A 12,783-nucleotide genomic window follows, 5' to 3' on the forward strand; every position below is an offset into this window, starting at 1 on the left:
CAAGCAGGAATTCAGATTTTGTTCTGCAGCTACAGAGCTGCAATAAATGAAATCACATGGAGGGAAAATACCTCAGGGTTTGGTAGATAAATCTGCAGTGTGATTTATGCTCTGGGAAAAGCTAGGAACATGCTTTAATGGATAATTTAGGATCTAGGGAGTGCTCAAACCCAGGAATTACACACACCAACAGAGAGGGAACACGCAAAACAAGGAATTGCACAGCAGCAGTGAATGGGGGGTTGCCACAAGGAATCCTGCAGTGAAATAGGTATTAAATTCCTCTTACACACCTTTAGTAAGAGGCTTACACCACTTTAAGTAGTGGTGATGCAATCTGAGCACCCAGTGAGTGCCACCTGAGCACACTACACTTCCAACCACAGAACCTCTACACCTTTGTGTTAAAGCCAGCCAGAGGAGCTACCTTTGCTGACTAAACATGTGTCACCTCAGTTCTTTCCCTGCCTTGTTGTCTTCCTAATTCTTTTCCTTTCACAGCCTAATTTCTTTTAATTTAGGAAATTTTCTCCTGGGTTACTGGTCTGAATCTACATCATTCTGGCAGCAAAGCAGGAGGAGCAGCTTTTGGTTATAATGTGAGTTTTGTTTCACTTTAGGACTTCTCTCCTGTAACATGCTGGTAATTTGTGACTGGTTTGAAATGAAAACTCTGCTGGGAAATCCTAGAAGGGATTAATAACCATCAATCAGCTTCTAAAACAGTCTAATAAGTACTTTATCTGTCTCTCCTCCTTAGACAGCAGAGAAGCTTATGCTGAGATACTACAAATCCCTCAGCACTAACTCTCCTTAAAACTTTTTTCCACTTCCTTCCAAAAGTGGGTGGTCAGTGCATTAACTTTCCTCTGCAGCTGACCCATCTTATTTATGCCTTGGGCTTCCCTAATTAATGTTTGTTTGTGTTTTTTTGAACTTTGGGTTTCTAAAATTGGCCTCACTTCTATTTGTTGTGTCTCACACAGGGGTTGTTAGTTACGTGTGACCCACAAAACCTTGTGACATCACTGCTGTGTGGCACAATGTCCCCAGATCTGGGATGTCACTTCTCACCCACTTTCCCCTTAACCACTCTTTGAAGATGCACAACCTTAAATATAAACACAACACTTATTTTATGTTCATTCTTTCCCTCAGTTCTCCATCACTGATTTCTCTTGCAGCAGCCAGGAAAAATTGCAGATGAGAGTCAGCCCATGGATGAAAGCAAACAAGCAGGTCCTTTTCCCTCCTCAGTCTCTGCTGATTTGGTTGTATATAAAAGATAATTAAGATATTTAAGTCAGAAGAGACTAATTTCTCTAGGCTGTGCTCCAATTTTACCTTTTTTCTTTTAGTAGAAAAAGGCCTCTGTCCTCAGAGCTCTGCACATCACAAAATAGGCACGTCAGGTGGCAAGGTAAGGCTCTTCAGGATTCTTGATTTTCCAAAAAGACTGGGTGAACACAGAGAAATATTTTAATGAGGGTTAATCACATGCCCATAAAGTAACCCCCTTCTTTACCAGCTGACACAAATTTGCAGAATTTCCCCCCTCTCCAATTCTAGGTAAATTCCTTCCCTTCAATACAAGCATTTTGTGATTTCTCCTGGAATTAGTGACTTTGGTTTGGGATTCATTCCTCTTAACCCTAAATATTACTCATCAAAACACCTCTTTGAAATTAGGATATAACAAATTCTAATTCATGCTTAAAATCTATAAACTGCACTTACAGTTATAGATTTGTTTTAATCTCAATTTTGTCATCTTGCCCCCCAAAAATCCAATTTTCCATGTTACTACTGCCTCATCACAGTAAGATTCTTGTAGAACTGTGGCATATTCTATGGCTCTAATAAATTATTTATTACATCATAGTTTTTTTCTGTTTCAACATGAGCACAACTGTAATGAAAGTGAGTTTTGGAGCCTGGGCTTTATTGCAGTTACCAAATCAAGAGTGAAAAGTGTACAACTGTGTCCATATTCCCCATCTGTGTGAGTGAAATTACTTTTTCCTGAGGAATATCATTTGCAGATTTCACACAGACAAGTGTACATTTTAAACTTGCTCTCCCTTGAAATGTACAAACCGAGGTATTGTTGCAAAATGTGGAATATGTAAAATTTTCTGAAGGGAGGATGTTCTTTGAAGTTTTGGGGAAGTTAACAAAGCTTGGTAAGAAGGATGTGATGAATGATTGTGGACACAAAGAATGCAGAATTCATGGGCCACAAGGCCATCTGACACAAGTCCAAGATAAGGAAGACACTAATAAAGCCAATTCAGCAATTGTTCTGAAATCAGCTCCAACTGGGTTAAAGGTAATTAGGGCAGGGGCAGATCGTGACCACTGATGGATCCAAAACACGAGACTGAGCATGCGGATTATTCAATTTGTATCCAATGGACACTAATTCATTTGCTAAAATGTATAAATAGTAAGAAATTTTGATAGTTGGTGTGCTGGCTCTGTGGATTGGCCACCCAGCACGCGTTTCTGCGCAGAGCTGTAAATAAATGAAATACCTCGACTCTGCGTGTGGATTGGCTTCTTGTTCACCTGGTGCAAGAACCTATTTTGGCAACACTGTGTTCCTGCTTTATCTGCAGTGACCCACAAACCCGGGCGTGGGTTCACCAACGCCTCACTCAGCAGCCACTGCGCATTTTGAGAGAAACCATCAATCCTGAGCCAGGACAGCTCCCAGCCCAGCCGATCGCCACAGTGGAAGCTGCGGGGCTGCACAGGGATCCCGCAGGCGGTGCCGTGCCCGTTTCCCTGGCAGATGGCGGGGCCGCAGCTCCCGCGGCCGCTCCCCACAACCGCAGCTCGCACCGACCCCGCTGTGACCGCGCACGAGCCGCCGCCGCCGCCTCACACGGCAGTTCCGGCGCCCCTCGCGCCGAGCACGGCCCGGATCAGCCTCAGCTGCGTGCGGCGGGGCCGGCGCTCAGTACCCTGAGCCGAGCGCGGAGCGGGCACGCAGGGCAGCAGGAGGAGGAGAAGGCCGGCTCGTCCCTCAGGGCTCCGCGGCCGCCATGACCACCCCCGCCGCCTCCGCGCTGCCCCGGCCCCGCTCCGCGGTCGCGTGTTCTCGCCCGCTCCCCGCGCGCTGATTGGCCGCGAGCGCCGCTCTCGCGAGACCCGCGCGCCTGCGGCCCGGCGGAGGCGGCGGAGGCCCCGCGTTCGTGCGTCGGAGCGGCCCCGGGCGCGCGCGGTAAGATGGCGGCGGGGGGACCGCGCCGGCCTCGGGGCACGGCGGGAGCGGGGCCCTCACCCTGAGCCGGACCCGCCGGCCGGGCCGGCGCTCGCCCGCCGCGGCTGCAGCGGAGGCGCCGGGCCTGTGGCGAGCGGGGCCCAGCGCTCCCGTGGCCCAGCGCCCCTGTGGCCCGCGCAGGCCGGGGCGGCGGGGGAAGCCGGGTCCGCGGCGAGCCGGGCCGGGCCGCAGCACCAGCGGGGGGCGGCGGGAGCCCCGTTCCCCCAGCGCGGCTGCGGAACGCGGGGCCGGGAGCGATCGGGGCCCGGCGGGTCGTGCTGCCGCTGTCGGAGTTGCCGGGCCGGGCGCGGGTTAGCGAAGGGAGAACCTGTTGGAAGCGGCTCGCGGTGAGGAGCCGCGCTGCCGCTCGTATTGTCTGACCCGGCTGGCGGTGCCTGTTGCTGGTGTTGTGGCCTTCTGTCCTCCCCTTTCGCTGCCCCCGTGGTCGGGACTTGGAGGTAGAAATCATAAACGCGGCTATGGTGAAATGCTGTGCCTGCCAATCCGAACAGAAATATTATCTAGAAAAATAGTGGAGATAACGTTTTAGTAGCGCTGACAGGAGAACTTTCGGGGCAGCGAAGCTGAGCTGGTGTAAAGCTTTGAGTTGTACACTGGGTAATACATCATTGACACTTTTGCAGCTGTGCAATATAGGGAGCTGTCCGAAGTTTTGGTGAAGATTTAAAGCAGATATTGTTTACGTAGGCATTGCTAGAAGTGTTTGTCACAGTCTTTCTGGCTGGCTGTCAGACTCTGATTCACTGGTTTCACACTGTGGTGCTGCATGTCCTGTGTAAATTCTATACAAGATTTTTATGGAGTGGATTTAAGAGTAAGTAGAAAAAAATAGTATTTGAATTTTTTATTCTGAGAGTTCTGAAAGCAGCTTTATAGTCTGGCAGATAGATATGGGAGAGTGCAGGAATGAGGAGGAAAAAAATGCAAAACTCTGGTTTAAGATAAAAGGGTCAGATTTGGATTATTTACTTAAAAGAGCTCATAGAAAGCTCTGAAGATGGCAGTAACACAATTCTTACACACATTCAACTTATTTCTTCTTGAATCATGTTAAATTAGATGCTTTTCTGTTGTAGTTGGAGTCCAGGATGAGTTATGCAGAAAAACCTGATGAAATCACGAAAGATGAATGGATGGAAAAGCTTAATAACTTACATATCCAGAGAGCAGACATGAACCGCCTTATCATGAACTACCTTGTCACAGGTAAAAACACCTGCAGGCTCTTCATGTGTGTCACATACTGTATCAGTTTGGGGTAGAATATGGAACTGGATGGAGTGGAATTAAGGGCTGTGAGAACTTTGTAATTTCTGTTAGCTTCTCTTAGCAAAGCCCAACTGCTCTGGTGTTCTCTTAGCTGCAGACTGACAAAGAATCAGAGACTGAGCAGTTCTCGTGGAATACAGATGACATTTATGAGCCTGAACTCTTCTGCTAAATGATAGAGAAAACAAAGTGTTTTCTGCAATGCTGTAAACATGACCTGCTTCTCTGTGATGTCCTTTTTTGTGCCATTGAAAGATAAGTTGCTGTTGTTAAATAACAGTCTGAAAGCTGCAAGAACAACTATCAGAAGCAAGTTTTTAACTGGGCAGAAAGATAAACACTGAGAGGGCACTGTTGTCAGAATAATTTGAGACCAGAATATTAACCCCTTCAGCACACAGCCTGGTTTTATACTTGGAACAAGCCAAACCCCTGGGGAATTGTTGGTAGTAATTAGGTGCATGCCATCCCAGGAAGCTGTGCTAGGGTGGAGGCGTTTGTATCCATCTACACCCCTGTTTACACTGAGTGTAGGGAAGCCTCTGGGTTGAAGGAAGAGCATCTCAGTGGGTGGTGTAAATCAATTTTGTGTCTGTGAACTCAAGACCTGAGGTTTAAAAGAGCTGTTATAACCTTAAATACTACACAAGAAAGCAAAATTATATCTTCTTATCTATCTTAGAAAAACTGCTGGATCTGTGTAAACAGATCTGGGGCTGGAGGGCAAAGCAAAACCACCCACTTGAAAATGTGACTTTCACAATCTCATTTTGCAATAAGCACAGTGCTTTATTTAAGTGTAAAACAGGCTTCCATGTTAAGAGGTATTGGACTGCAAGTTGCTTCCCTGGAGAGTGAGCATACATGAGTTCAGAATGAATTAAGCATTTACCCTAAATGCCTGTTGGATAAATGACTTCTTATATAGAGGAGAATTTTTCACAATTTTGGGTTAATCTTTAAACCCCCAGATTGCACAAGCAACACTCAAATTAAGCTGATAGGTTTTCTTCTAAAGTGTTTCATGCAATATATTCTATGGGTAAAATGTTCCTATTTCAGAGGGCTTTAAAGAAGCAGCAGAGAAATTTCGGATGGAGTCTGGAATTGAACCCAGCGTGGATTTAGAGACTCTGGATGAAAGAATAAAAATCCGTGAGATGATCTTGAAAGGGCAGATCCAGGAAGCCATTGCATTGATAAACAGCCTCCATCCAGAGCTGCTGGATACCAACAGATATCTCTACTTTCATTTGCAGGTGAGGACAGGTGTCTTAGAGTTTGCTGAGAGAATGGGAAAAGTAGTGAAGAAATTAAGGTTATGTCGGGAGGTTTGTGAGTGAACATGGATGCAATTGTGGGTGTTCTTGGCATTTTTTGGTAGCAATGGGAAACTTTGTGACATGATGCAGGAACCACCATATACAGTTATTAACATGAAAACTTGTAACAGCATCAGTGACCTGTGACTTACCAGCTTCCAGTCACTGTTGGCCTGAATTCCTTTAATAACCCATCTTCTCAAACCCTCTTACTCAAAAGCACCAAGTTCCCTTTTCAGTAGATTTTGCAGCCAACTTGCTGCTCCTTGTCTCACACATTGAGAAGAATTGACCTCAAACTGTCAAATTACAGATTAGCATTTGTCTCAAATTACACACCAGTGTCTGAATCTTCCAGCCTTGCAGTAGTGGAGATTTGTTAATTTGTTGAGCTAATATTGCTGTGTCTTTCGTGTGTAGCAACAGCATTTGATTGAGCTGATCCGGCAGCGTGAGACAGAGGCAGCTCTGGAATTTGCTCAGACCCAATTAGCAGAACAAGGGGAGGAGAGCAGGGAATGCCTGACAGAAATGGAGCGCACGCTGGCTCTGCTTGCCTTTGATAATCCCGAAGAATCACCATTTGGAGACTTGCTGAACATGATGCAGCGACAGAAGGTAGTCCTTTCTCAAAGGGAACTGATGTCTTTTATATGGATGTTATGAAAATAAAATCTAAATATTTTTGAAATGCTCAGAGGAAACTTATAGAATGATATGCAAAAGAACAGAAGTGTTTATTGAGCAAAGATTAAAAAAATGGTGTTAATATATTCCAAATGTATTCAACTGCTTGGCTCTCTTCCTTCCTTTCTCCAGGCTTGTAGTCTGTGGAGCTTTGTCCTGGCCATTTCTGAGGAATTAGCACACTAGGTGTGATCTTCCCAGTGTCTGCATAACTTTAGCAGTGTTAATTATATGAAAACTGTCACTGAACTCCAGTTTTTCTTTTCCAGGTATGGAGTGAGGTTAATCAAGCTGTTCTAGACTATGAAAATCGTGAATCAACACCCAAGTTGGCAAAATTACTGAAACTACTACTGTGGGCTCAGAATGAGCTGGACCAGAAGAAAGTGAAATACCCCAAAATGACAGACCTCAGCAAGGGGACGATTGAAGAGCCCAAGTAAAATGTGTGCAGATGGACATCAAAAAATCTTAGTACTGCACAGTATACATTTATATCAGTCTGTGACTGAAATATTTTTACTACAGTACAGCACTCAATTCAGATTTTTCAATGAACATCTAATTTGAAGGGAGAAAAGTCCCTTTTAAATGCTGCAAAAACTGCATTGAAAGGCGCTGTATCTCTTTGGAAGTCTGACTTAGGCTATGCACTATAATACATTTTTAAAAAAACAATTAAACAGGACAGGAAAAATAGCATTTTTAAAAGTACAGAACTCAAGCTTTCTAATTGGCTGCTGATGCCTAGTTTAGTGGCCAGTGAGTTAATATGGAGTTATATTGGCAACTGTTCAGTTTAACTGTCTCCTGTTTGAAATGTGTATATAGAACGGTGAATATTTTCTACCTTTAAGTTATAGCCAGATATACATTCCCCTTAAAAGTAACTGGTCAAGTTTTCATCTATAAACTTTGCAGTAAGGTCAACTTTTTGCTTAGGAAATAGTGTACAAACTTGTAAATCATAATTTAAGGACTTTTGTTTTGGTTTTTTTTCTTCCTTGTTTCTGACTTCTTGGTGCTTTATATGGTGAGAGCTATGTTCATAATGGATCAGTGACCCATCTTTTCAGGAGGAGTATTGATGGAAATAGGTTTTTCCTTAATATTCACAAATGACCAAAACGGCCCCAGAGGCATTTGAGGGTTTTTTTTAACAGGGGCCTTTTCCCCACTGTGTTAAAACTGCAGCAATTCCAAGTGGCTGCTACAGCTTTGAAGGCCACTGGATGTCTGTAAGCTGAAAGATTCATGTTAGGAAATCAAGGGGTGGGGAGAGATGCTTGTTGAAGCCTCTGATGCATCATCTTGTGCAGGATCTGCCTTCATGCTTGCTGAATAAGAATTGTAGTTTTAGAGCTACTTGGGCTGTTTTTATGCCTTGAGCTAAGCAAAGCAGGGCTGTCTAAAACCAGAAATTTGCATTTTGTCACTTCTTCCATACCTTTCTGAAGAGATGCAGTTCATCCTCATCTGTATTTGTTTACTGACTGTCCTCACTCCAGTTAGAACTATAGTTTTAATGTGAAGTCCAGACTTTCAAGTCAACAAATTGTAATCTTCTGGGTATGGGATGTTCTGGTCGAGTGATTGCAGCGCTGCACACTGGTGTATACCCAGTGGTAGGAAGCACTAATCTTGCCAAATCTATCTCTAGATTTTTAGGTCTGTAGATCAAGTTTTGCCAAGCACAGAGCAAGCTGATGAGTGAAACAGTTTAACATCATGAGACACTGGCAGTTGTCACACCAGTCCCATACTGTACATAATCTAGTCTTGTATGGTAGGTATTACCCTGTAGAATGAAACTTAGTTTTCACTTAATTTTACTGGAATACTTAATGCATTAAACTGTATAAAGCTTTGCAGATACACCTGGCTTAGGGGAACTAACAAAACCTGTTACTGATTGCATTACTGTGAACACTGTTTACTTGTGTAGCTATTTTTGGGGGGGAAGCCATTGTTTGTTAAGCAGCTGTGAGAGATGCAGAGCACCAAGGTTAAGCAAGATGATGGATGTAACAAAATCATTTGTTCCCATTTCTTACTGATGGTTCTGTTCTCCACTTTGAGGCATTTGTGCTAGGGAGGTCTCCAAGTTTATATATAACAAACAAGCTATCAGTAGCCCCCCAGCTACAGCAGCAGTTTGGCTTTCCTTCACCCAGGTTGGTTATTCTAACACCAAACTTTTAACAGTTGTGGGTTTGGTTGCTTTGGGGTTTTTTTAATTTTTTTTTTTTTCTTTTTGAAGTCGGTTGATGTCTGAAAACCATGTATAACTTTTAGTTTGTGAGAAACTGTATGGTTAATGTAACTTTGTTTAATAACAAACTGCAGAAACAAAACTGGAATAGCTCTAATTTCTTCATGTAGAACTGATCAGCTTTTCCTCTCTGTTCTGACACTTGTGTTGTTGAATCTCCTGTACAGCTTCTCCCTGGTGAAGTGGAAAGTGGTGCGGTTTTGTGGCATGATGAGCATTTTTCTCCATGAGAAATGCAGTATTACAGCCCTGGGTGAGAAGTTCACTGTCCTCCTAGAATGCTACCTTAATTCCATAGAGTATTTGGGCAATGATTGAGCATAGATTACTTGAATTTCCACGAGCTTGTTGTTTTTTTCCATTAAAAAAATAAACACGTTTTTAAGGGGGTTAATATAAAATTAGTCTAGAACTATTTCACTTTGTTTTTATGAACATGCCACATTGATAAGCAGCTTTAATCTGTAAAGTTTTTGGTAACTGCAAGAAGATACTCGAAAGCTATGCATTTTAGAGAAAGCATAAAGGTAGTGATATTGGTACTTCTAAGGATCTTTATATTAGTGTATATAAAATAGTTTGCATATACAAATATAATATATAATCTGTTTGAAATATTCTTGAATGGTAGGGGCTGTGAAACATATTATAATTTATGGAAATATTGTACACAGTAAACAGATGTCTCAGTACACAAATGAATTTTTGTCATATGCATGAGAAGTGTCTTATTTGGTGACTACTAATGAATGGGCTTTTGTTAACCCATTTTTGTTAGATAACCACTTTAACAAATACTATTAAATGCCACTTTGATCAGTTTGCTTTAGTGTAAAAATACATATTTTGTTCCACTGAATTTAGAACGATATGAAAATAACTTTTGTAAGAAGATTTGTTCCAAACCCAACGTTGGCAGACAGATCTGGTCCTTAGAGGTGGTGCACTTTTCCTCCCCAAGCCTTGCCTTTGGTGAAAGCAAATAAGATATTTTCATTCATGCTATGGATGTGGAGAAGCTGGATTGTAAAATATCCTGTCTTACACCTCTGCAGAAAGGCTGCATAGCAAGTGTGTTTGATTAGGCTCCAAATCTCCCTCCTTTTCCCAAAGCCATCACCTCCCTGTAACTGTCTTTGCTGTTCCCATGTTTTGTTTCTGCCTGTCAAATCTAAGCTGAGCTGTGGCTGCTTCTGTTGTACAAAGGAGGGATTTTGGAAGGGTGGGGGTTCACAGAATTTCCTGTACATGAAGTTGTGGTGATATTTTGGGAAATACTTACTGAACTGTTTAATTTTATATGGTTGGAAAAGCAGAGGCTGCTGCACAGTAATTTAACAGCAGAATTTTGAGTAAAGAATTTTCTCTCAAGAATTTGAAGAGGCAAACATACACCTTTAAGCCAGATGAAGTACCTCTCTCTCTTTAAGATGATTTCATTTAAACACTTTCAGCTTCTTTCACCCACATTAAAAGAAAAATTGAAAAGAATTCTGCTTCCTTTCCACTCCTTGTAAATACAGGAAAAGCCACTACATTATTCCAGGGTGATTTTATTGTTTTTAATTTGTAAAATTTATGCTTTGTATGCTTGAGTATAAGCTTAAAGGCATTACTTTAAAAAATCCTTGACTAGCTGAGTGTTGTTCGACTTATTTCAAACCACCTTGTGTCCAAGTGGGTTGCAAAGCTCATTAAATGGAGTTGGATCCCTGTGTGTTGTGTCTTCACGGGAAATGGGGCTGCTGCTGTCAGCCAGGGCTGGGAGCATCCCTGAGAGCCAGAATGGAGCAGGGTGTGGAGTCCTGCTTGCCCTGAATGTGCCCTGAGGCTGCAGGTTCTGACCTGCACTGTAGCTCTCTCTTCCCTCCAGAAGCGACGCCGTGTCAGGAGTTGTTTCTGCTCTGCTGTCCTTAACAAAAAGGGACGGGGAGGGTTTGGAGCTTTTGTTGAGATGGTGTCCCCAGCCCTGCTGTGCTCAGCTAAGCACAGACAGAGCACAGAGCTCATGAACAGCACCCTCAGAAGGATTTATGCTTCTCCATGGGCACCTCCAGGTGCTACAAACTATTTTTATTCCTTTCTGCCCCCCTCTGCCTTCACCTGGTTAAGTTAAGCACAACGTTGGCCAAACCACTGGTGGGCTGCATGTTGATGCTTTCAGGCACCTCAGACCAGAAAGTCCTACCATGCTCTTCGTGAGGGTTACAACATTATTCCAACAATAGTTACACGAGGATTCCAACACTATCCTGCTACCTTATTTCACCTGAATGAGTTGCTGCATGGAAGTTGCTGTTCATTTACAAGCAGGTTCAATTTGTCAACTTCTCTGGTAATTTGCTTTTTTTCAGTTTATTGCTGCCTACTAATTTTGCTAAATTGGATTATGTAGCAGTAGAAACTCCCGTGTGTTTTCTTTATTGTGTGGAGAAGTTGCTTTGAAACTCTGCTGGGTTAGGGAGCTCTCAAGCTGCACTCACTGTCCTTTCAGGAGACAACAATTGTCCTTCATGGAATGTGTGAGCCTTTTGCTCCATTCATACCCTTTCAGGAATTGATCCTAATCTGTGCTTTACTTCATAAAATCTTCAAATAATTCAACCATTGTATGGGTGAACTACATGGATAGTAAATATCAGGTCAAATATTAACCCAATAATCTTTTCTTTGGTTTAACCTTTTGACAGATTAAGCTGAACACAGGAAATACGAGAGGAGGTTGTGTTCTTGTGTAAGATTATTTTCTTTAGTAAGCACCTGTCCTCTGAGCTGATTCCATTTGTCGTTTAATCAGCTTGGTGGGAGGTTTGCTTATAGAAAATTATGCAGCAGTAAAAGGAATGATGTCTGTGTGTTTACTCTTTAAATTTATTTATGTGAATGTGATGGATATTGCACTCAAACACAACTGCAGCTGGTTTGGACAGTGAAAGTAGCTTCCTATCTGAGAGGCAGATTAGTCAAGCTCCTAATTGAAGAGGTGGCACTGAGCAAGATAAGGAAAGGAACAAAAAGGTACAAAAATAATGAAAATTTGTGCTTGGCTTCCAACTCAACTACTAACTCCCTGGAAGTATGATTCATTGTTGCAGTGTCAGTGTTGGAAGTGTTTGCACCTCTCAGCGGTGAGACTGAACACAGGATCCCTCATACCTGGCTATGAGTTCACAAATTTTCTGGATCTGTGGTTACCATGCCCAAGGCTCTTCAGTTCTTTCCTGAGCTTATTGCATGGATTTCACTTCTGTAGTTACATCAGAGCCCATCTGCCCTCCTGCCTCGAGTTAACTAAACTCCAAACATACACACAATTTAAGAAACCCAAAATACATTGTCAGTGGTTTACAGTTTTGGCTGCAATTTGCCATGACTTGGCTCCCTCTTCTGGAAAAGGGGACAGTAGCAGAGTGAATAAAAATACTTCATAGTTTCATTTCCTGCCCAAATAAAGGGAGGAAAGCCTACAACTAAATGAAAGCGAAAGTGCTTACCACACCAGTCTCTACTTGCAGCAAAGCTTGTTGTATTTGTGTTCTCTGTGTGCAGCAAGTCTGTGTGACTGTGCCTGACCTTTTTTTTTTTTTTTTTTCCTGAGGAAGAAATAAAAGCAAATGATAAAGTATGACTTGATGATTTCTACTTTTTCAGCAACCTCCTCTGTGGAGCTGTCTTTTGTGTATTTCACCTTTTTGCCTATTTCACTCTCAAAGTTTCAGCTCAATAATATTGTTATGCTTCCTGTAGCAAACTGTTCATCAGGGGCCTGCCAAAGGATTCATGCTGGGAGAAGGATATTTGAATTACCTAAACATTAGTCTGCTAAAGGCTTCATTCCACCGAGGATGGAGAGGTTTCTGGCTGCAGGAATAGCAGACAGGAGGTGTCTGCCCTGCACCTGCGCGTTTTGGTGCATCCCAGCATCTCTGGTACCTTTCCCAGGGGCC

General features: G+C 43.0%; 2 protein-coding genes across 4 annotated transcripts in view; one reads left to right on the top strand and one right to left on the bottom strand.

Moving 5' to 3' along the window:
* The window catches only part of DIDO1 (death inducer-obliterator 1), a 51,164-nt gene extending 48,302 nt beyond the window's left edge, over nt 1-2,862 (bottom strand). The window contains exons 1-2 of the mRNA XM_064729905.1: nt 2,535-2,862; nt 1,345-1,456 (exon numbers count right to left, since the gene is read on the bottom strand). The gene's annotated coding sequence lies outside the window, so the exon portion shown is untranslated. The remainder of the gene's footprint in view (nt 1-1,344; nt 1,457-2,534) is intronic.
* Nucleotides 2,863-3,054: 192 nt separating this feature from the next.
* Nucleotides 3,055-10,551, top strand: GID8 (GID complex subunit 8 homolog). 3 transcript variants are annotated; one of them, XM_064729907.1, is made up of 5 exons: nt 3,055-3,226; nt 4,363-4,492; nt 5,618-5,814; nt 6,298-6,495; nt 6,834-10,551. In XM_064729907.1, exons 2-5 carry the CDS (start codon nt 4,375-4,377, stop codon nt 7,005-7,007), a joined length of 687 nt encoding a protein of 228 aa, XP_064585977.1. In that variant the 5' UTR covers nt 3,055-3,226; nt 4,363-4,374; the 3' UTR covers nt 7,008-10,551. The 3 variants fall into 3 exon arrangements, with proteins under 3 accessions (XP_064585977.1, XP_064585980.1, XP_064585978.1); XM_064729910.1 differs by lacking the exon at nt 3,055-3,226 and adding an exon at nt 3,417-3,612; XM_064729908.1 differs by lacking the exon at nt 3,055-3,226 and adding an exon at nt 3,595-3,723.
* The last annotated feature ends 2,232 nt before the right edge of the window (nt 10,552-12,783 follow it).

Source organism: Zonotrichia leucophrys, chromosome 20, assembly GCF_028769735.1.
Source record: "Zonotrichia leucophrys gambelii isolate GWCS_2022_RI chromosome 20, RI_Zleu_2.0, whole genome shotgun sequence".
Taxonomy (NCBI): domain Eukaryota; kingdom Metazoa; phylum Chordata; class Aves; order Passeriformes; family Passerellidae; genus Zonotrichia; species Zonotrichia leucophrys.